The sequence below is a fragment of the Muntiacus reevesi genome, chromosome 5 (genome assembly GCF_963930625.1).
Source record: "Muntiacus reevesi chromosome 5, mMunRee1.1, whole genome shotgun sequence".
NCBI classification, from domain to species: Eukaryota; Metazoa; Chordata; class Mammalia; order Artiodactyla; family Cervidae; genus Muntiacus; species Muntiacus reevesi.
Genome location: NC_089253.1, coordinates 67185955 through 67210395, shown reverse-complemented (window position 1 = coordinate 67210395; position 24441 = coordinate 67185955). Strand labels below are relative to the sequence as shown.

At 38.5% G+C, this 24441-nt stretch overlaps 1 protein-coding gene across 8 annotated transcripts in view; it reads left to right on the top strand.

The window, feature by feature from the left end:
* The window catches only part of ESRRG (estrogen related receptor gamma), a 674199-nt gene that overhangs the window by 593235 nt on the left and 56523 nt on the right, over positions 1-24441 (top strand). For all 8 annotated transcript variants that reach the window (XM_065938330.1, XM_065938333.1, XM_065938334.1 and 5 more), the window contains 2 exons: positions 11434-11544; positions 15624-15785. In XM_065938330.1, the coding sequence (XP_065794402.1) occupies positions 11434-11544; positions 15624-15785 (273 nt within the window). The remainder of the gene's footprint in view (positions 1-11433; positions 11545-15623; positions 15786-24441) is intronic.

Below are 24441 nucleotides of genomic sequence, written 5' to 3'. Positions count from 1 at the left end.
GATTCCACATAAAAATGATATCATATGGTATTTGTCTTTCTCTCTCTGACTTATTTCACTTAGTAGGCCGGTCTCTAGACCCATCCATATTACTGCAAATGGCATTATTTCATTCTTTCTTATGGCCGTGTCTTTTTTAAAAGTTTTTTTCTTTATTTCTTCTTGCTTTAGTCCATTTGGGGTGCTATACCAGGATACCATAGACTGGGTGGCTTATAAAGAAGAGAAACTTATTTCTCGCATTTCAGAGGCCGAGAAGTCCAAGATCAAGACCCTGGCAGATTCAGCGTTCAGTGAGGTTTTCCTGGGAGCTCTCTGGGCATGCGGGACCTTAGTTTGCTGAGTAGGGATCTAACCCTAACCCGTTGAAAGGCGGAGTCTTAACCACTAGACCACCAGGAACGTCCCCTGAAACCTTTTTAATAAGGGCACTAGTCCCATCATGAGGGCTGCACCTTCGTGATCTAATCCCCCCAAAGGCCTCACTTCCGGATACTATCACATGGAGGGTTCAGTTTCAACATATGAATTTGGGGGGAAAACAAACATTCAGCCCATGGCACTTCTTGTTTACACCACTGAAAACCTGCGGTGAGGCCATTGAACTCCACTGTGTACCTCTCTATTTGAACATTATGCAGTGACTGGTTCTCATTTCAGCTACTTGAATACCAGCTTAATTTCATATTTAATTCTTTTTTACAGGGTACTGAATTTTGCATAAATTTGCTTTGTGCTTCTGTTTACACATGGAATCCCCATGGAGTCCTGTGTATTGTTATTACTATTATTACTCTATTAAACTTATTGCTGCCAATATCATAAGAAATGTCACATGGTCACAAGAAAATGTCTCACTGATACGAAATTTGGGTGTGTAAACATTAAATTATATTAACGTTTGATCTCTACTGATTTTTTTCCTATATATTTTGTGTTTTAGGTATCATTCTTTTTCACACAACCCAGACATATGTTCTTTCTGCTAGCTTTACTTTATATCCAATCTCAATTTTGCCAGATCATAGCAGTGGAAAAATATTAAGCATCATGTGTCACTTTGGTATCTTATAGTTGGCTCTTGGAATTTCTGTTTGAGCCTGGGTCAGGAAGATCCTCTGGAGGAGGAAATGGCAACCCACTCCAGAGTTCTTGCCGGGAGAATCCTCTAAACAGAGGAGCCTGGCAGGCTACAGTCCATGGGGTCTCAAAGAGTCAGACATAGCTGAAGCAATTTAACTTGCAGCCTGCCCTGGTAAAGCATTTTTATTATTTTTACTGAGTGCCTAACAAATGGGCCAGGGCTTCAAGTTCTCCCCACTAAAGTCACCAGATGAAAAGTGAAAATGTCGGTAACTCTGTCCTATCCAACTCTTTGAGACCCCATGGACTGCAGCCCACCAGCTCCCCTGTCCATGGGATTCTCCAGGCAGGAATACTGGAGTGGGTAGTCATTCCCTACTCTAGAGAATCTTCCCAACCCAGGGATCTGCATTGCAGGCAGATTCATTACAGCCAGCTTCTCTTTTGAGCTTCATAAACTCTATCTTGGTTGCCCATGTGATCTAGAATCACACATACAAAAACCAAATGACCTCCCTACTTACCACCATCTTTCCCTATCACTCATTTATTTTTTTCTCCCACAGCCTGTATTCTCTTTGAAATCCATGTCTGGTTTTTTGGACTCCACTGACTTCCTCTCCATTGAATGAAACACAGTGACTATGGCTTTCAACCTGCAACTTATAAACCAGCTTGGTTGATTTCATATTAAATTCATTTTTACAGGGCATTGAATTTTGCATAAATAATATTTGTGCTTCTGTTTACAGAGCATCCCCATGGGGTACTGTGCACTGTTATTACTGTTATTATTGTGTTAAACTTATTGCTGCCAGTGTCAAATTTAATTGTGAATTAGTAGAATCACTTTTCTTGATGGTGATGTGCAACCACATTTCATGTCTTTACCCGCTAATTCACAACTTTATTCACAGGAGAAGGCAATTTTGAAAAGGATAAAAGGAAGAGTCACCAGTATTAAATAGTAACCAGACAACATAGAGTTTAGATAGGTTTAAGCCATGGTAATATCTCTTTGAATAGTTTATGAAATTTTTAACAGGCCAAAAAGAAAGAAAGGGAAGATTTTCTTTTTTTTTTTTCCTTAAAGGCAGTCTCTATGTTTAAGCAAATGCAAGGCAAGCATGCTCTCTCTCTTCCTCTCTGACATCAAGCAAAGTAAGAAATAGTGCCTTTTGAATAGGAGATTTCCTTTAATTACATTGGGGAAGTAATAATGGTAGGTATTGCATGTTTAATGTAATGTTCTAGATGCCCCTTTTTCTTTCCCTTTTTTTTTATTCTTCCCTGCACACCACCTCATCTTGAGCAGAAATAAAAGGTTCAAGGCTTGTCAGCATCAGTTTATAGATAGCTGTTTAAAAATAATGAGATATTGGGTTTTGTAAGGCTCAGGGCCGTTCTTGCCAGACTCATTTATTTCCATTCACCTTTTGTCAGAATTGCAGACAGAAGACATTCAATTAAAACTTGTCACCTGTTGCAGATGACCTAATTTGTACTTGTATGTGTCATAGATTAGGGCTCCATGCTTCAGATGAAGCAACTTGGGTCCCTTGGTGGAATCATATTTTCCCTGCAAAGTATTTTGTAAACTATGACTATTCCAGCTTTCTGTGATTTTTATTTCGGCTATCACCCAGATTATAAATTTAGCACAGATGCCTCAGAACCAGCTAAGAGCAGTGAATCGCACCCTGGAAAAAAAAAAAAAGGAGGGACTTCTTTGTGGCTGTGTCCTAGGTGCAGAAATCTACAAATGTATTTTGGTTGCAGCTTGAATCTGCAACAGAGGGAAGCCTCTGTAATTTCTTATGCAAGGCTCACATGTTTAATAGTCCAGATAGCTATCAGGAGACCAAAACGAAAGACTTCCCCTTGCTAATTGTTAATTCATCTGTAGAGCAAGGAAGCTTTAATGTGAGTCATGGCTTTTATCTCTTTTAGTGACTGAGGACTCAGTTAAAAAGAAAAAAAAGCCCGCTTAATGGATATGCATTTTCTCTCCTTGTGTGATTTCCCCCTTTTATTTCAGCAGATCTTACAGTGTTTCACACTGTTGGTCAGACGCTAAGTCATGTCCCACTCTTTGCAACCCCGTGGACTGCAGCACACCGGACTTCCCTTTCACTGTCTCCCAGAGTTGGCTCAAATTCATATCCGTTAACTTGGTGATGCCAGTCAACCATCTCATCCTCTGTCGCCCCTTCTCCTCCGCCCTCACTCTTTCCCGGCATCAGGGTCTTTCCAGTGAGTCGGCTCTTCTCTTCAGGTAGCCGAAGTATTGGACATGCACCCAAGCAGTTTCCAAAGTTGCTGAATTGTTGCAGTGGTGTTCCAGCAGAAGTAAATGTAAATGTAACCGTTGGTCAGTGGGTCTAGCTGAAAAGCCACCATCTGGGTCTCCTTCTAAACTGCAAAACTCAGCCAGAGTGTTGCTTTTCCTCCATGGCCCTGGCCAAACAGACCTTGTCTTATTTCACTGATGTTTTAAAGAGGAGCAGGGAGCAGGGAAATAAATATCTCTGGGTCCCTGCCTCAATAGAAAAGCAGAGTGACTGAATCTGTTTATCATTTTTGGTTTACAGTCTCCTAGCTATAAACTTCATGTGAAGATGCTTTATAGAGTCATAGATGCAAAATGCCTAGCCCTTTTGTGTGTGCATATATGCTAAAGTCACTTCAGTTGTGTCTGACTCATGGACTGCAGCCCACCAGGCTCCTCTGTCCATGCGATTCTCCAGGCAAGAACACTGGAATGGGTTGCCTTGCCCTCCTCCAGGGGATCTTCCCAACCTAGGAATGAAACGTGAGTCTCTTCCATCTCCTGCATTGGCAGGCTGGTTCTTCACCACTGGGACCGCCTGAGAAGCCCCAGTCCTTCAGTGGGGTAAAGGTGTTCATCTCTCCCCCTGCTCATTCATCATTCTGCCCCACTGTTTAGACACACTCCCATCAGGAGGCAAGTATTGTTTACCACAATACTTTTGGGCTTTATCTGCCTGTGCTTCTGCTTTTGGAGTATATATTAATACCACATGCTCTTTTCCAAGGGCTTCCCATGTTTCACTAGTGGTAAAGAACCTGCCTGCCAATGCAGGAGACATAAGAGATGTAGATTCCTGGGTTGGGAAGATCCCCTAGAGGAGGGCATGGCCACCCACTCCAGTATTCCTGCCTGGAGAATGCCATGAATAAAGGACCTGCTGGGGTACAGTCCATACGGCTGCAAAGAGTCTAATACAGCTGAAGGCACTGAGCACACACACTCTTTTCCAAAAATAGAATTTGATGACAGAGAAGCAGTATAAACAGAGTACTTGAGAGCGTGAGTTCTGCAGCCACAGTTCGCAGCTACCACTCCTGACTCAGCCTCTTCCAGTTCCAGTTTTCTCATTTGTAAAATGGGATGATAATAGCACCTGCCTCGTAGGGTTGCTCTCAGTATCTAGTATGTCCATGTACGTAAAACAGTTAACCCATTGCCTGGAATGGAAGAAGCTCTCATAACCCGTGGATGTTCTGGTTGATTCCAAGACATTTCATACAGAGACTGAATCATTCCATTAGAAATGAAGACACGGCTTGGTAGGGAGATGCAGGTATCAGGAGTCAAAAAACTACTGAAGTAGGAAGAAAGGAACTACATCATGCAGCCGTGTTGAGCAGCTTTGCTGTCTATTTAGAGAAGGGGCAATAATCGTCAGCAGATAACTAAGGCTTGGCATATCTTACTGTCTCTCCCGATCCTCAGTACTTTAAGATGATGAGATGCTTGCTGGAGTATGTGTGTCAATAAACAAACAAGTCCCACTCACCTTTTACTGTGGTGCCTATAAATACACCCAGCTACTTTTCGTAAAACTGGTACTGTCTCTGAGGATGCTGTTCTGAAGGAGAGCCCCGTCAGAGGCTGCCACTAAAATTCTCTCTGTGGTGCTTTGATGCTGCTGACTTGCCTTTTCTTCTTTCCTGCAGTCCTGCAAAGGGATTTTCCCTACCCTCTGTCCACGATGGTTCCCTCACAGAAATCTCAGGCAAATTCCAGGACACATCTAGGTATTTCTTTTTCTGACTGGAAGGAACCACATTTCCTTCCGCAGCAAAGGGCGCTGCATTATCAGGAGACATAGTGGAAGAGAAAGTTTCCACTCTCTTCACCTTATTGCTTCGTAAGTTTTATCAGTACTTCCCCATCTGTTTCCCATCCTCGATTACAAGTCCTGTTTGGTAACATTTAAATAATCCAGCTATTTATTTAGGAGTCACTAAAATCAGTAGTCTTTTAAAAAATGGTTTCACTTTTTAAAGATTACCATTACTTTAATATGACTATGTATCTTAAGTGTTCCATGGGTCTGTGTAATTAATGTTTTGTTTTGTTTTTTTAAGCAAACGTTTGTTAAGAGAACAGTATCATGAAAACCTTGTCTTTTACTTGGCCAAAATAGGCTGAGGTTGCCTTGTAGGATTATCTAAAGAGAACTTTTATTGCCCTACGAAATGCCTCTGACTTTGTGCTATTAAAAAATGTGGAAAATACTTTTGACTTTGGACTATATAATATTGTAAAAATTTGCATTTGGGCAGAAAATGTAGACTTAAAATGAGCTGACCTAAGAAGGCCTTGTGCTGAACTGTTTTACTTCTTTTGGCGTTTATTTGCCTCACAGCATATTTTTTTCCTTCTTGCCCTATTCTCGCTTTCTCAATTTTGTAAATTCTGACAGTGTATGAGATTTGTGATTCCCTTGTGGCAATGCAGGCACATGCAGTATTTGAAAGAAGCAGCAATGTGAAGCGTTCTGTTTAGTCAGTAATGCCAACTATTAAAATCTTTTATTTTTAAAAAGGTAATGGCAGTCTCCACATGAATAGGAAGTCCAATTGCTTTAATTAACTTCACATCCTGTCAAACATTGAACATTGTGGGTATCTTATTTCCTGAGAGAAATTTTTTTTTAAACTTTTTCAAAAATGGTTTACAAGCGAAGTCCCAACAGAAATTGTTTGTATTTAAGATTGTAAAGATGTAGAGGGGCAGGCTTTGCCATTGGCAGTGGAAATATTTGGATTAGATTGATTGATGTTTGTTTATGGCAAATCAGGATCTTCCTGGTCCGGATCGTAAATATGGTTGTTTTTCTTTGTTTCTGCTGAAATAGTTTAAGACTTTTAAATGAATGCATTAGGTTAATTGAATAATTATCAGTTCTCTTCTTAACTTTGTATTATGTATTGATAGCTAAATTCAAAGAAAGCATTTTTCTTTTTGATAGAATTTGGGTTAGTTTCTATACCTATTCTAAAATAATCTCTAAGGGATATTATTAGTAACAGGGATAAGCAGTAAATAGAATGAGATACCATATTTCTGTACTTATACATCAAATAATATCATTATTGGGCTTTTATCTTTTGTATTATCTTACCATTCAATCATATATCAAATCTGTTGACCTATAGAACTGAGACATGGTAGACTGTCAAACTCCATCAGGGTAGATTTTCAGTAAATGATCATGATGCAGCATATACTGCAATAAAGTAACATAGCAATAATTCAACAAGATTTTGATATAATGTCAATATCCTTGGCATTTTAATATTTATAAAATATTTTAATAATGCATTTGTGTAATATCCAAATATATTATTATATTATATTCATATCATACTGGATCATTGCAGCAAAACATCTGGGAGAATATTGTCTTAGTATTCATGTATTTGGAAAGCAAAACGTTAAGGAGTTCATCAAAATTCAAGAGCTTGTTAATGAAAGAGCCAGAAAGAAAGCATTCTGATTTGTAAACTATGCTTTATTTTTTTTAACATGGCCTTCATATAGTATTTAGGAATAAATTATTATATTATGACAGAAACATTTTTCTGGAAAAACTTTAAAACTATAAATATGCTGATAATAGACTTGTTCGTGATATCTGTATAGTGTTGTTTTATCAGACCCTTTAAAATAACTTTTACAGTTTCAGTGCATGCATTATTATGACTCAGCTGAATAAACCTGTTTATTTTCAAAGATGCACCAATAAAGAGGCTGGGTCCACGAGTTTTAAGACATAGTTTAGGCTGATTTAACCTTTACAGCTATGCCACTTGTGTATTTGTGTGTTCTGTGATTGTCCTGGTCGGGGGGGATGGGGGGATTGGTTTTACTGAGTATGTTTTTCTTCAAGCAGAACTGAGTAAATATATGAGTAATTTTAGTATGATGTAGTAGTTGCAGGTGTGTTACTAGGATTTGAGTTCAAGCATTTCACTGAGTATGAAGTCAGCTAAACTAAATCATCATCATCATCATCATCATCATCATCATCATCATCATCATCATCATCATTTTACTGCAGGCAGCATTAAAAGATTTCCCAGATTTTGAAAAGAGGTTGAAAGTGGTATAAATATTTTTTAGTTGAAACTATTGATATTTGCCTACTTTTTACGCCTTAAAATGGGAATAAAATTTTCACATTTAAATTATTATGGTCTTTTAAAATACATTGGTTCTATAAATTTTTACAATTAATTGTTATCTGAACTTGGCAGGACCACTTTTTCTGTTGACTATCCATCAATTTTTACTACATAACTGTATTAATTATTAATCAAGTAGCATTAATATCTAATTTTTCCCTCTCTGATAATCTACTGAATATCATTTACCTAAAGTTACAAATCATAAAAGAATCCTTTGTCCAACTGATCTTTATTTTAGGAAATAAAGAAACCATGGCTTATGTAAAAAGTGCTTGAGTATTTATATTTAGAAACTAGAGAGCTATATACAGTGGGATGGCTGGCTGGTTGGATGGATGGATGGATGAATGTATGAATAAATGGGAAGGATGAGATAGATGTACGGAGAGACAGTAGTCTATCTACCCACACACTGCAGTGAGGTGGGGCGGGGTGGAGGTAATAAGAAAAAGAGGAAAAAGGAGAAAAAGAATAAATGTAAGAGGAAGAACACACTTTTAAATTTGGAGGGAGCATGCAGGGAGTAATATGAGTATGTCTGTAGTTCATTGTTCAAAGATGAAAGGAAATGCACAGTAATAAAATTTTTTCGTAATACTTAAATTAGGATCTGTTCCTACAAATACAAAAATAATGCACAATACATAGTAAAAGTTGTGTCAGTAAAGAGTCTTCGTTTTTTCTTCGTGATGTTTAATAACTTGTTTTCAGTGTTGCAGTTTCCCCATGAACTTGGGCCAGTTGGCTCGACTGAGTGGTGGCTCTCTGTGTGGCATGTTTGACTATGTCAGGACTGTTTGCAGCTGGGACCTTGAATCCAGCCTTTCAGCCATAGTTTTCTTCCATGTGCCTTCATGACAGACAAAATCCATTGTCAGAAACTCACCAGCTCTGACTCCTGTATTAGAAAATATGTAGTGTATTGTTCAGCATTTGCAGTGTGAGGCTATATTGCGCATAGTGAATGCGTGTCCTGACAAACACCAGAAGCAAATTTTGGAGTTTAAAACCTAACAGAGATGTATTCTGTGAGCTTTCTTGGTTCTTTTTTTTTTAATTTAAAAAATGTATTGAAGTATAGTTGATTTATAGTGTGTTATTTTCTGCTGTACAGCAAGCTGAATCACTTACACATATACATATATCCACTCTTTGAGATTCTTTTCCCATATAGACCATTATAGACTTGAGTAAATTTCCCTATGCTAAAAATAGGTCCTTGTTGATTATCTATTTTATATATAGTAGCGTCAAGCTTATATGTAGTACCGTCAAGCTTTGTGGGTTCTAACAATTTTGGTTATTTTTAAATGTTTTCTCCTTTTCTTAGCTTCAGTCTGCCATGTCTTTCTCTCTCTGTTTGTTTCATCCTGCCTTCTCTTTACACCTTTAATCATATCACATTAATGTCTGCATTGTGTTGGATTTAGATGCCAAACGTGCTATAATACCAGTCTTAATTATGTATGCTTTGAATTTCCTAAACTCTTATGATGAAACACATTTGAATGGATCTCAGATGAACAAGTAAAATGTGGACACATTGTGTAAATTGGAAAACTATCTTGGAGAAAGAAAGAAATGAAAAAACATAAAACATGAATTAAAAAGGGAAAAAGGGAGAAAGTGTCAAACTTTAGTAAATATAGACAATAAAAATAGAACATTAAAGATTAGATAATCAAAGGGGTAAAACTCTACTATAGGCTCAAAAGTACTTTAAAAGCAACAGTCAAGAAATACAGTTTCAGGGAAAAAAAAGAAATACAGTTTCTTTGTGACTCACTAGCACTACTGTTTTCATTAAATACTCCTCTGTCCATGGAATTCTCCAGGCAAGAATACTGGAGTGGGGTTGGGTTGCCATTTCCTTCTCTAGGGAATCTTCCTGACTCAGGGATCGAACCCTGGTTTCCTGTATTGTAAAAATGTTCTTTACTGTCTGAGCCACTGGGGAAGCCCCTAAATACTTAGATACCATACCTAATTTCTTCAATTTTTGGTATTTATTTATCTGAATCTACTCTCCTGGCTCTTGAAGTTTTCTCTTGATTTCATTTAAACTATGCTCAGAGGTTTCAATTTGACATTTCAGGCATTATCTAGAACCAAGTGTGTGTTTTTGTGTATCTCTAAAAGGAAATCAACTCTTAAAGTGGTATTATTAAGATAATATGAAAAGTTGTATTTTTCTTTAGCTCATGAATTGATAATCATCTTTAACACTTGAGTGCATATATTCACCTTCAGGATTCACGAAGAAATACATCAACCTTTCCCAAACTGTTTCATGTAACTCAGTTACCCCACAATGCACATGTGCCACATGATATTGATAAATGTTTCCAAAACAGGATCTTTGTGATATTGGCTTGCAAGACATTGCATAGTCTGTATCTCCCTCTGAGAGTTTTACAGAGTTTATCTCTGTGTTAAAAGCTCTGAGAGGTCCTTCAGTAAAATAATAATACTGAGGATGCTGTTCTCCTAAACAGTTTGTGTGTGTGTGAGAAATACCAAAATAAATGAACTGTTTGGCTGAACTTATTAATGGAGAGTGTTAATACTGTTGTTTTTTTTTTTAATCAGCTAAGGTACAACCTAAGACCACAGAAAGAATCTCTGACCCTTCTCTTTACTCCCAAGTTATTGTCTCTTTATTTGGTAAAGATTTATATGGTTCTACCGTAAACTTTGTAATTATAGACTGGAAACCAGGTTATTAGCAAGCTCTTCCTCACCACTCCCCCATGTAAATGAGACATTTCTTTCTTTCTAATTCCTTTCTTTTCCTTTTGTTCCTTTCCTTAATCTTGTTGATCCACTGCCAGCAAAACCTCCCTGAATCTTGACCCGATCCATCACTCTTGGGGAAAAAGTGTTACTGTCAGTTTCCTCTTGTCTACTTTCTAGCTTCACGCTTCATCTCTGCCCTCTTAACAAATCCCTTCTTCACCATCCCAGCCTCCTGTATTCTTTCAGGCCTCCCCGCTTTCTCTCCTGTGTTCAGTCCAAACCTGCTGTCTGTAGTCTCTCAATTAAAGCAAAATACAGATGTGCGCCAAGATGTAAGTAACACACTCCTGAGACGTGTTCACGTTAGAACATGGATCGGCCCTTGGATCTCATCCCGTGTGTGGGATTCCTGCTCTCCACGGCACGGGGAAGTTTTCAACTCAGTTCACTTCTACAGGTCCATGTGCAGTCCTCTGATAGACTGGGGTGGATCGGGCAGCTTTGGATCTACCCATCTACTCAAGCCCACACACTGAGCTCTCAGGGGTGACTGATGAAGAGGACTGTTGTCTAGTCGCCAGGTTGTGTCTGACTCTTTATTGCAACCCCGTGGACTGCAGCCCTCCAGGCTCCTCTGTCCATGGAATTTCCCAGGCAAGAATACTGGAGTGGGTTGCCATTTCCTTCTCCAGGGGATCTTCCTGACCCAAGCATAGAACCTGAGTCTTCTGCATTGGCAGATGGATTCTTTACCACTGAGCCTCCAGGGAAGCCCACGATGAGGAGAATACACATTGCTAATGGAGGAAACAACATTAGCACCAATTTCCAGTTTCTCTGTATTAATTCTCAAAGAAAGGTACCTTTTCTTTGGTGTGTAGGTGATTTTGATGGCCTTAGATACATGTCTTTCAGATTGAACGTCTCTTCCAGATTTGGTTTCCAATTTCTGGCAATCTTGGCTTAACCATCACTTTTTTTTTTTTTTTTTTTTTAAACATTCCTCTAATCTGCCTGGACTGTTCAGCATTCTATTCTGTTTACCTCTATGTATTTGACTGGTCCCTAAGATACTTACCTCAACAGTAAGTTAGTGCCTGTCTTTGCCCACAGGAGTGCGTCTTGACAGAGTACGTGGAGGTCGGCAGAAGTACAAGCGCAGAATAGATGCGGAGAACAGCCCGTACCTGAACCCTCAGCTGGTTCAGCCAGCCAAAAAGCCATGTAAGTACAGCAGACACGTCTGGCTTTCCAGCACACGACATCCTCCCAGCTGGCTGCTCTAGATACATCAGTTTTGGCATGCCCATTCCTACTGACTCCAGTGAGGCTTCTCTTCCCTAAGGGGTGTAGGGGGGTCTGTGGCTTTATTCCCAGGGACTGCCTTTGAAGAGCAATGGCAACTCAGCTGATTATCTTTTCCCCCTATGGCTTTCTTGTCCCTTCCCGCCCATCCCTCCCCCCTTTTTAACCTAGTCATTTTGTAGAAACATAAGCATACTAAGGCATAGCTTATATGGTGCGACTTTTACATTTACAGGTTATCTTTATTTTCAGAGGTACATAAAACTGATCATACCGTGATCATTAGTTCATTGAAGCTGTTAGTTTCAGATTTCACAAGAAAGTGATTTTTGTAGTTCTCACTAACTAAATGAGTTTGACTGTTCAACCTCCCAATGAAAATACATTAGGAGCCTCATTAATTTGGAGCTATGGAAGGTTAACACACCAACCAGCAATAGATTAAAACAAGATTGAGTCCTACTAATAACAAGCATAGGTTGGTGGTTCCATTTCAGATGTCCTTATGGGCTTTATGAATTATTTTTTAAAAGCCCGTCGTTTGATAATGTCCTGTTGCAGTTTAAAATGGTGACGGGTACATAGCTAAAATGCAAGCCCTGTCCTCTTCATCATTAACTAGAATATAGATACGTCTTTTTAAAGAGGTAGAATGTAGATCAAGGCAGTTAACTGTGTTCCAGTTTCTGAAAAATCAGTTCATGGCTGTACAGTAAGCCCCTTACAGACCAACCAATTCCATTCCAAGAGTCCATTTGTAAGTCCAGTTTGTTCTTAAGTCCAGCAAATAGCCTGGGTACCCTACTAACCACAGCGATGCAGCCCTATACTGTAGTAGGTTTATAGTACTTTTCACACAAATAACACATCAGACACAGACACAAAAAATAAAGAAAACATGTTTAATCTTACACTATGTTGAAAAAGGCAGAAGTACAGTACAACAGCTCGCATACAGGCATCAAGTGAAGAGGCAAGGAGAGCTGCTGGCAGGAGGAGGGAGAGGCGGTGGGAGGAGGTAGAGCTGCAGGGTCGTCAGTGATAGGAGACAGAGGGCAAGCTGCAGCTTCACTCAGGCCAGACGCTGAAAGTTTGCAACGTGAAGGTTCGCATGTGCGGGGCTCCTTGTAACGCAAAAGAGCTAACCTTTTAGGATGTTTATGCATAGAGTTTATTGCAAGGCACTGAAAAGTGCTGCGATGGAAACAGTTCTTCTATGTAGCTGTCTCTGGCTCAGAAGACACAACCGGCCCTCACCAGAGGAAGTTGCAGCTAGAGCAGTTCTAGAAAAGACACAGGTCATTTTTGATCAGCTTTCAGGGGAAGAGAAAAAAAAAAAAGTCCTCTTTCGGACTGTCCAGGAGGGGGCGCTGCTGTGTGCCATCCATGTGCGCATATGGGCATCTGTTAAATAAATAAAACAGACCCTGAACTGTAAATGAAAGGACATTTTAGCTATGTCAAAGGAAAAACAACCAGTTTTACATAAAATTAAAGCTTAAGTGAACATATGGCATAGTTTCCTTTTGCCTTTCCAAAAAACATTATGTTGATTATACCTTCAATTGTCCAATCTGGCATCTTCTCCTCAGCCTGCATAAGCTGTTTGGCATTCTGCAAATACGATCTAGGACTGCATTAAGCAGATTTTGCACATTAGAATAAAAAACTTTCTGATAATACAATAAAATGCAATAAACACTAATGCTTAATTTCATTAGAGGTTTCGTTTTCCTGGATTCAGTAAATGTCCAGACTGGCCATTTCTCATTCATTTTCTATGAACGTTGACTGACACCATTGATGATTTCCTCTACTGAGAGAAAAATGAGCACCACCAGCCCATTCGTAAGTCCACAGGGTAGAGAAACATCTATGGTTTTCAGCGCAAACCTGGGAAATGGGGAGGAGGCTTGTCGAGTACCTTGAAGGAGATTACAGCAATTTCAGTGAGCTCCACTGGTCTGAGATAAAAGAGGACTCCTAATAAATCATTACTCATTATCTTAAGGCCTCTGTGTTAATTTTCCTTAGTCCATCCAATTAGTGTGTTTTGGTAACAAACATTTATAAAACTTAATTTTCAGATCCTGTCAGATAAGTGTCAGGACACTGGGCACCAGCATTGCTGAGGAGGTGGCTGGGGGAGATTTCTGGAGCCTGACTGATTGTCTGTGTTCTACAAAAGCCCAAGAATGAAAATTGGGTTCTATCGATTCTAATTAGGGAAACATTAAATAAGCCTCACCTCGAAACAGTGCTGCCAGCTATTCCATTTTCTGAATGATAGGAATTTCTAAGCCTCCACCAGGTTTTTCTGGCCCCTCTGGTCAAGTATCCATTGACTTGGCTAAACACAGGTAACATTTTCCCCGTACTAAAAAAAACTCGAATCACTTTTTCCTTCAGTTACATTTTTGCACCCTTTATTATTGCATTTCCTTCTAGTCCTGAGAATCTAGTAGTTGCTGACAGGTTTTGTTGCAATGTCAAAGCAATGAAAGCAGAAACTTTTCCAAGCATAACTAAAAAACAGGGTGTTGTTTCTATAGCATATACGAGAAACAACTGTCATTCTCTGCAGATCCTGCAAATTGAAAAAAAAAAAGAATCTCTATTTGATCTTAATTTTTTTCTACAAAATATGATATTTGGGAATGTTTCCTCCCAAATCTGTACTTTTAATTTGATAGTAATTGAATATTACTGCCAGGGAATATTGATGTTGAGAATTTGAAATAAAATTCATGTGGCAGTCATAGTAATAAAAATTTAAACTACATCAGAAAAATTACAGCTTGGATAAGAATTCTTGTTGTTAAAGGAGACAAAAAGAAAGCTTTGTTTTCAATTCTAAGGTATATGAAGTCTTTTCATTTTGAGTTTAAAAAGTTAAAAATTTATAGGAAAAGGCAAACAGTGAACGGAGAAGACTCTTTGGCTTGACTCATAAGATCCCATTTAAGACCTTAGTTTTCTAAATTAAAAAGATGTAGAATATTGAAATATCTGGGTTTATTCTTACCTATTTGTATCTCCTCACTTAGAAGAAAGTATCAAATCTAAAACTACGTGTAAAAATTGGAAATAGGGCCAACAAGAAAATTCATTCTGTTAGCAAGGCTTTATAACCCTTCCATAAACTCTCACATGGCCCTGAGCGATAAAACACATTGGATGTGATGCTGTCCATTTGTCTCTAGTGTTTACTTTATGAAGGATTTTAAAAACATATATCACAAATTCCAGACAGATGAATCTGAACCAGAGTGAACTAAAGACAACAGATGAAAAAAGAGGACTGAAGAATTAGATGCTCAGAAGAGAGAACACTGTCACATTTAAGTAGGAGTGTTTTTCTGGAAACTGACATTGGCTCGATTTGGAAGATGGGCTGGGCGTGTGGAGAGGGAGACAGGAAAGATATTCCTATTGAAGGCATCCCACAGAGATAGAGTTATACAGTCAGTAATTCACCCAGGCAGAAGGGCTCTGACCTTTGCTCTTTTTTAAAGGAATTAGGACAATTAATGACTCTCATGCCCATTAGGTCTATGGGCACTAGATCTTTGCCTCCCACATTGCCTTCTACATTTCAGTGGTTTACGTGGAGTTTTATTTTAAAACTGCTGTATACTATTTAATCTGCTTCCCCAAATCCCACTTAAGAATCAAAGAGTAAACCCAGAAAGCGTCTAACTCCTCTTATCTGTTTGCTATAAAAAATTTCATTACAGGACAGATGCTTCATTCCAGCAAAGGCAGGTAAAGCCAAGGAGAAGCAGAGAACTATCACGACTGCAGCGGCTTATTTCGTGCTATGGGTTTTCCGAAACACTTTAATATACATATGTTGAACCATAAATGGAATGTTTGGGGTTGATTATAGGCTATTCGAGGCTTTTTTTTTTTCCTTTCAAAACACCACCTAGTTTAGCATGTGTGAAAGAGAAATGATGCTACTAGTGATCCTGGAGTGCTCTGGTCTGATCCTGCAGATAACAAGATTGTCTCACATTTGTTGGTGGCTGAACCGGAGAAGATCTATGCCATGCCTGACCCTACCGTCCCCGACAGTGACATCAAAGCCCTCACTACACTGTGTGACTTGGCTGATCGAGAGTTGGTGGTTATCATTGGATGGGCGAAGCATATTCCAGGTACATTTTCTGAAATGAAAAAGAAAAGTTTGCAATTAATCCCCTAGGGTGTATATGTTGATTTATGCCAATTCACAGTTTTCTCATTAGGAGTTAAAAAAAATTTTTTTTTTATTTATATATTTTTAAAATTTATATATTATTTGTTTTGGTCACCCAGCAAGGCATACAGAATCTTAGCTGTCCAACTAGGGATTGAACTGACATCCTCAGCAGTGAAAGCTCACAGTCCTAACCACTGGCCTTCCAGGGAAATCCTGTTCATTAGGATTTTTTTTAAACCTTTACGTTTGTCTTTGTCATACTTAATTTAGAGCTTTCCTATCCTAATAGAATCATAAATCTTTTTATAGCTATACCATCTTGAATGCTTGTTCATTATTTTTTCACACATGAAGGTACTATTATTGCCAACCTAAGATAAATAGAATGTAACTTGTTAAAATATTTTTTACTCCTTTTAAAGTCTGTTTTAGCCTAAGAAAATACTTTGGCTTTTTCTTTTCACTTTAAAAAATGTTTTTTATCAAGAGTAGTCTAGATCCCATGTTTCCTTTTAAAAATCACTCATTTCGTCATTTGTAGTAGCAATCTATACTGAATTGCTTTTCATATTTGCTTATTGCTTTGGTTTACAATGAGATATTTACCATGATTTTATACATAAATTACAAAAATAAATGTTAAACTAACATCATAAATTTTCTGTTCTGTTAACTTAAGAGTAGTATTTTAAAATATCCAGTGACTTTTCTTTCCAGACCCATCCTTAGATCAGTGAACATATTACCTGATCACAAGGTTTAAGAATTTTAGTTGTCTACTTGAATTATTGTCTGTTTGAACTCTGATCTTCAAATAGTTTACACACAAATTTTTGGACGATGAGCCATGTTTCTTTGGTAGAGTGAACTTATTTCTGTCTCCTTAAACTAGTTTGTCTTTATGCTTTGAATGCTACAGTAATTTCTTTAATCAAATTGATGGAAGTCCCTTTCCCAGCCCACACTGAAACCAATTTATTGGTCATGATACGCCAGCTATGTTGCTAACAGTCGTAACGAACTGTCAGGCGATATCGCAGTGAAGCTAATTTGAAGTCATTAGGTGTGCAGCGTTCAGGCGACAATTTGTTACAGTGCTTGGGAACACAGCTGACATTTCTGAATGGCTTTGTTCGCTGCAGTTCTAGATGAGGCCAAGCAAATTGTAAACTAATTTAAACATCACTCTGTATTATACCAGCTACTTTGTCTTACACTGTTTGCTAATAAAGCACCCCAAATTAGGTCAAAACTAGTTAAATAGGTGAGCTGGAGTGTGGTCTGTAGCAGATACGTCCACAAGGGTCACTACATCTAAAAGAAAGATGAGAATTTGATCGTGTGGATGGTTGGTTTGCATTTGGATTATGATCACAGCTGACAGATTTTCAGGAAAAGCAAAAGAAAAGATAGAATATGCTAAAAGATGGTAAGACATTGGGAATGGTAGCAGGGGAAAAGGCTGGAATTTGCCTAAACGATTATATGAAAACTTATTTTGAAAGAAAGTATTAATAAAGGGATTTAGAAAGAAACACAACTAAGATTTGTTGAAGAGTCCACATATACTTTTAAAAATAACCAATATATAGTATATCATTTATATTTACAGATGCTGTTACTGCTGCTAAGTCGCTTCACTTGTGTCCGACTCTTTGCGACCCCATGGGCTGTAGCCCACCAGGCTCCTCTGTCCATGGGATTCTCCAGGCAAGAGTACTGGAGTGGGCTGCCATTTCCTCCCCCAGTATTTATATATGCACACATATATATTGTCACAAATTTAAAATAGCATTATTCTAAACCAGGGTTTCTCAGTCTTGACACAATTGTTGTTTGGAACCAGATAACCCTTTGTTGTGGGGACTGTCCTGTTCCTTGTAGGGAATTTAGCAACATCCTCCGTCTCTACCCTCTACCATCCTCTGGTACCCTTGAGTTAGGACAAACAAAAATGTCTTCAGACATTGCCAGATGTCCTCTTGAGGGGGCGAAATCACTCCCTTCTTCCCCAGTTGAGAACCTTTGTTCTAACCCAGGAATCAGATATTATCCATAATTCAAAGATAGGGAGATCTGGGGCAGAAGGAGGTATTAATAAAAGCACTTCCACAAGTTCACAAATGTGTCCGGAGCCTTCAAAGCCCATATTCATCATTGCTTCCTGGAGTAGAATCTGTGTATTTTAGTTCCTCAGTTGATCACCTTTGAGAATAAGTTCAAAATAATAGCGATAATGTTACCATTATTCGTAGCAACAGCGTCAAAGGCCATGTCACTGGGACTCCACACCGCCCGTTCTTTCAGAGAATCTTGCCCCAGTTCTCCTCGAATTAAGAAATTTACTAAGCCCGTGTTTTGATACTGTGCAGACGCTCCGTAAAGATGACCAAGAAGTCAACAATGCCTGCTGATGCTCTGCGGTCAGGCCAAGTCGGTGATGAATTTGTGGGTCCAGTTGTGTATCTAAGTAGAAATGTCAGCTTACAGAGGAACTTGTCACAGTAAAGGGGCTCTGGTGACTTCTGTGAAGACAGTAACTTTAAATAACTATGAGTAACAGCATTTCCAGTGGTGGAAACAATTGCTGTCCGATTATGTGTTCAGTCTTAAGCGGAGGCTTAGCATCGGTGGGGGCTGACGTGAGTCCCTCTGCCCAGCAAATGCCAGAGGAGGTTGCTGTGCGCGGATGATTCACAGCTCTGGTTTTCGTGATACCCGGAGGGTGTTTTAAATGATTGCACGGAGTCTCTTGGCTTTCCAGAGAGGGATTAGCAAACCACGCATTCGCTGAAATGCTAACAGTGAGTGTGCCAGGCAGTGTTCCGAGGTGGAAGGGAAAGATGCTGTGATGCGAGCTTGCTGCTCTATGTGCAACCCGGGTTCAGGCTGCCTGGGCCCGCGGCAGCGTGCCCTATGGGAAGGGAGGGTAACGCCTAAGAGAATATAAAGATTGAGGTCCCATTTCTGCCTCGATAAAAGTAAAAATGTGTTTTTGATACCATGACCTAGTCCTGATCACTGGGGTCAGAGCTGGAATTAAAGCCAAACCAGAACTGAAATTTCACTTCAATACTGTTATGCTTTTAATGCTTATGTGAAAATTAAGTGAAATCTTTTTTAAAAAATATACTAATATCCAAGCCTTTGCTCTCTGTATGCTGCTCTCAGATTGTGGAATCATACACACATGTAGACCCACACTCTTTTTCAAAATCAAGTTTAGCATCTCAGATAACATCATAGCCTTTCTGCACTGCTGGGAAAGTATTTTCATATACTTCTTTTGCTCCGTAAAAAGTGACAAATTCAACAAAAGCAAATATTGAAGAAAAATACATAGGGAGTGGGTTCCTTTTTTTTTTTAAATCAGTAAATAGAATTAGTTGACTTACTTTAATAAATCACATAAATGGAAAGTGTGTTGTTCTGAAACATGACCATACTTTATCTCTAGAAGCAAAAAGATCACAAGGGCTTTAGAAAATGCTTGACTTTAGTTGAAGGAGCATAAGGGCACCAGAACAGATGATGGTGCCCTAATAGCCCTTTTTAAGAATGACAGGGCCCCGCCATTAGCATCCTTTTATATCCTTGGAAATTGCTCAGGCCTCGCTTTTCTGGTTCCTATCTGCCTGACTCTTTTTTATTTCTCTTTCAATTTCGTCCGCGCTCGGATAAGCGCATGCTAACACAATATGATTGAGCTGTAAAATGGAACGCTGTCGCCTCTAATCTCTTTTATGTAGATACGGAGGTCTTGCACACTCCACTTCATTCTCTCTCCATTGTTGGCCTTTTTTAGAATGGGCTGCCAAGTAATGGAGGCTCCGTCAAATATTAGAGCTAGGTTTCACACGGTGTGATAAGACGATTATCAGCCCAGCAGTCAGATCTGTTATTGTTCTTTGGGCTTGATTAAAATATTATTTTATACTGTAACTTTGTTAGCGGAATGCAGAATGTGCTTCGTCAGATGGTGCTTAAAAAAGCATCATCCATATTAGCTGACCTATATAAGTGGCTTAAATATATTTATGGATCTTGCCAGATGGATTACTTTAAAAGAAGAGAAAGGTATTTGAACAATTAAGTGAATGAATGTATGTTAGAAGGGTTTTTTTTTTGGTCCCTTTATCAAGTATGGCAAATTGTCAGGTGGGCTTGTTTAATTTTAACATGACAGGTTAAACAATTACTTGCTAAAGAAGGAGGACTCTGTTTAAGTTTGGGGCCTCTTAGTCACATTTTAAAAATAGTGTCTATATAATGGCATTAAACAGGAAAGGAAAAAACCTGTAATTTTTCTTCATACCAAATGAAGGCAGGAAATATTAAGCCTGAGAAGCAAACCAAACTAGGAAGGTATGTGATAGAACACTCTTTACATGTAGTTGTTTATTCATGAAGAAACAGAAATTAACATATAGAAACCAGTATTCTCCATTTACTCTGAAACCTTTTTTATAAAGACATTTATTTACTTAGGAAAATGTGTTAAAATTACTCATTGAGTTTTTTTTTAATAGTTTTCTCAATAAAAGAATTTAGAGTTTTCTGTAAATGAAAGAAATGTCTAAAGAAAATAAACAAACTGTTTCTACACCAGGATATAAATCTTGTGAGAGAATACACAAGAGCATTTTGAACATTTATGGTCAATGATACTTTTTAAAGAAATGTTTACTGTCCTGGTTGCATTTTATGCAGAGACAAATTTTTAAATTATATCATCCCTCAGACAAAGTTGTGAAGGTTTTGTTTTTCAAATGCCCATTATTTATCTTAAACTGCTTAGCACTACCTCATGCTTTTGATATGTGAAAAAGCACATAGCATTGTGATGGAAATTATTACTGTATGCTCATGTTTCCATCTGTAACAACAGTATGTTTCATGTATATGTGTATGTGATCATGGTTTCATATGCAAGAAATGGCGTAGTTGACTAAGAGAGTTATGTTATATATTGTTGTTGTTTTAGTCATTAAGTCGTGTCTGACTCTTTTGTGACCCCATAGACCATAAAGATGCTCACAGAGACCTCTCCCCACCATTCAGTGCCTTTGTTTGTGACCAAATGCACCCTCCAGGCTCCTCTGTCCATGGGATTTCCCAGGCAAAAGCTGGAGTGGGTTGCCGCTTTCTTCTCCAGGGGATCTTCCTGACCCAGGGATCGAACCTGAGTCTCCTGCATTGGCAGGTGGATTGTTTACCACTGAGGCACCTGGGAGTTGTGTTGTGTGTTAGTCGTTCAGTCGTCTCTTACTCTTTGTGACCCCGTGGACTATAGCCTGCCAGGCTCCTCCGTCCATGGGATTTTCCAGGTAAGAGTACTGGAGTGGGTTGTCATTTTCTTTTCCAGGGGATCTTCCTGATCCAGAGATCGAAGCCGGGTCTCCTGCATTGCAAGCAGACTCTTTACCATCTGAGCCACCAGGGAATTCCCTATGTTATATATAAAAAGGACCTAATATGCTGTCTTGGATCTATATCATTGGCACTTGAAAAATATATTATTGATTAAAAATATTCATAGCATGAAACTGTTAATTGGCTCTGAGGCTCCGCCCTCCACCCCATTCTATAACTGAATTTGCATGTAGTGGTGATTTCTACTTTGCTATGAGTGAATTAAAGTGATTACAGCTCTTTTCTTAGGGTTAGTATTTCTTATATGCATGTAACAGTGATTTCAAAACTATAAAGTCATTGAGTCTTTTAGTTAAGTGGAAAAATTTTAAATTGAAGATCCACTGTTCTGGCACTTAATAAGACTATTTAAATTATAGCTAAATTCGATTATCAGATAATCAGAAGTTATATTTAATGCACCTGGTACTTGTATACCTGTGTACCTGTAGTTGTGGTTTATAAAAGGTAGAATAATTCTGAAAGTAAAATCAGAAAACCTGAGCTGTATATAGTTGAGTACTATTTTGTAAGTTGCATAACTGGTCCAACCATTAGTTATTTTGTGAAAATCAAATGAGGAAAAGAATACACATGCAAATTACATACATATGCATAATTAATTTGCACATTATAAAGCATGATCTAAACGTAAAATATTCAGTGTTCATTTTATTATCTAAGAGACTGCACATAGATTGTCATTTTATTGTAATTAAAGGCAAGTGATCCAAAAACTTAGTATTCATAAGAGCTGTTTCAAAAAATATTCAGGGCAAACATCCATTATAGTGAAAGGGAGGGAAAGGTTATTTAACCAAGAGGATCATTGTATGGATATTGTCATTATTCTATCCTAGGTGAGCAGGACCATTAGCTTCTAAATAATCTAGTTTGTCCTCCTCAGCCAAACCTAAAATAACTGTGTTTATCAGTCCTGAAGTCACAGTTGTGATAAGGAGACAGGAACAAGTTGAAAACTGTTGTGAATAAAATAATCTGCAATGTCCCCTAGAGATTTGTTCATTTTCTGCAGCTCCCCTTGCTATAACGGAGAAAGACCAACAAAGTTTTGAGGTTTCCCAGACAGAGACTCAGTTCCTGAGACACCTCAAATGTTGTTAATGATGCTCACAGAGACCTCTCCTCCACGTTCAGTGCCTTTGTTTGTGACCGAATGTACAGTGCAGTGACCATGCTTAATTGCCTGCGCTCACATGACCTCTGTTCCAGCATTACTTCTGCTGCATTACTAGGTGTCCCCCAAAGAGATTTGCATTTCCACTCATAGTCATGCCACCATGTACCTCGGATCAAAGAAGGATCATAATTTCATAGCAATCCTGAATACAGTTTAAGCATTTGAGTGTCTGCTCTGGACTTAGTACTATGCTAGGTACTGTGAGGGTTATTAAAGACACAAGTGACCTGATCTCTACCCTGAATCATGGATCTGTGTCTACAGAAATTTCTGTGTATACACGTGTGCACTGAAATGTGGTCATCTTTTTTCTTGTGAGGTTAAGCTTTCAAAGGTCTTCCCTGATGGCTCAGATGTTAAAGCATCTGCCTGCAGTGCAGGACAAACTAGATTATTTAGAAGCTAATGGTCCTGCTCACCTAGGATAGAATAATGACAATATCCATACAATGATCCTCTTGGTTAAATAACCTTTCCCTCCCTTTCACTATAATGGATGTTTGCCCTGAAGATTTTTTGAAACAATCAGGAAGATCCCCTGGAGAAGGGAATGGCAACCCACTCCAGTATTCTTGCCTGGAAAATTCCATGGACAGAGGATCCTGGTGGACTGTAGTCCTTGGGGTCACAAAGATTTGGATGTGACTGAGTGACTAAAGTATGCGGATAAGCTTTCAGCACAAAAATAACTAATATCTATATAGTTTATTATTATTTACAAAGCATGTGCATGAACTTTTATTTGATGTCTACAACAGTTTGGCAGTTTAATTCTTTTTTTAAATTATTTATCTTTAACTGGAGGATAATTACTTTACGATATTATGTTAGTTTCTGCCATATATCAACACGAATCAGGCATAGATATATATGTGTCCCCTCCCTTTTGAACCTCCCTCCCACATCCCATCCCATCCCATCCCACCGCTCTAGGTTGTCACAGAACACCGAATTTGAGCTCCCTGCATCATACGGCAAATTCCCACTGGCTATCTAATTTTACATATCATAATGTAATTCTTATTACCTTCACTTTATAGATGAGCAAACTCCTAAGTCAGGAGATTTGATTCACACTCTTAGTACTGTTACTAGAACCCATAGACTATTTAACTTAAATCACTTTTTACCAATAGCTTCATTAGGCCTTTCACACCCCTCTTCATCTACTTTCCCATACTTTATTTTTTTTTTGTCATTTGTTCCAGATTATCTACCTGCCTTTCATAGCAAGTTTAGCCAAATATAGCCTGTTTGCCCTATCTTTAAGTTTTGTCTGTTAATTTATAAAATGAAAAGAAAATGAAAATGATTGAAGAGGAAATGTATGACACACTTTTAAAATCAGTAAAAATCAAGGTGTTTGATAGTGTGTCCTTTATATCCCTGATCACAAATTTTAATGAAACAATGTGATCCCTGAGTAGCTACTCAGTGGAATAGTTGGAAAAGTTTTTAAGTGATTGGTTGCTAGAATGAAGGCTCTCCCCTCCTTGACTCTGTTCAGATTCACTAGGTTGAAGATTTTTTTAGGCATCATATCCTAAAATACGGTATCATTTTCAGGCAAGTAATTGTAATTGTGAAGCTCTTTTGAATGATAAGGTGACAGGATGAGTCCTGTCCTTCATTTTATTGTGCACCAGAAGCCTGAGGGTTATCAAAATATTGACATCTGATAGACCTGATCCGACTCATTTCTATTCTGGAATTCTGTTTGTTTATAAAGCTGTTGCTTCTGACTTTTAGGTTCTTCTCAAGGCTGCTTGAAGAGTTCTAGAGAAAAAGACTTTTGTGTCTTGTGAAAAAATTGTTGCATGGAAGCTAGTGTAGTGAGCATAACCCATATATGCTTAAATGCATCATTAGAATCTTTCTCCACTTCTAAAAGAAGAATTGAAGGGAGAAGTCTGAACACCATACCGGCATGTTTTTGCTTTTTCCTCTGCTCCTCTGTGACCCCTCTCCCCATCCCTAATCCCGCCTCCCTCCTGGGGGC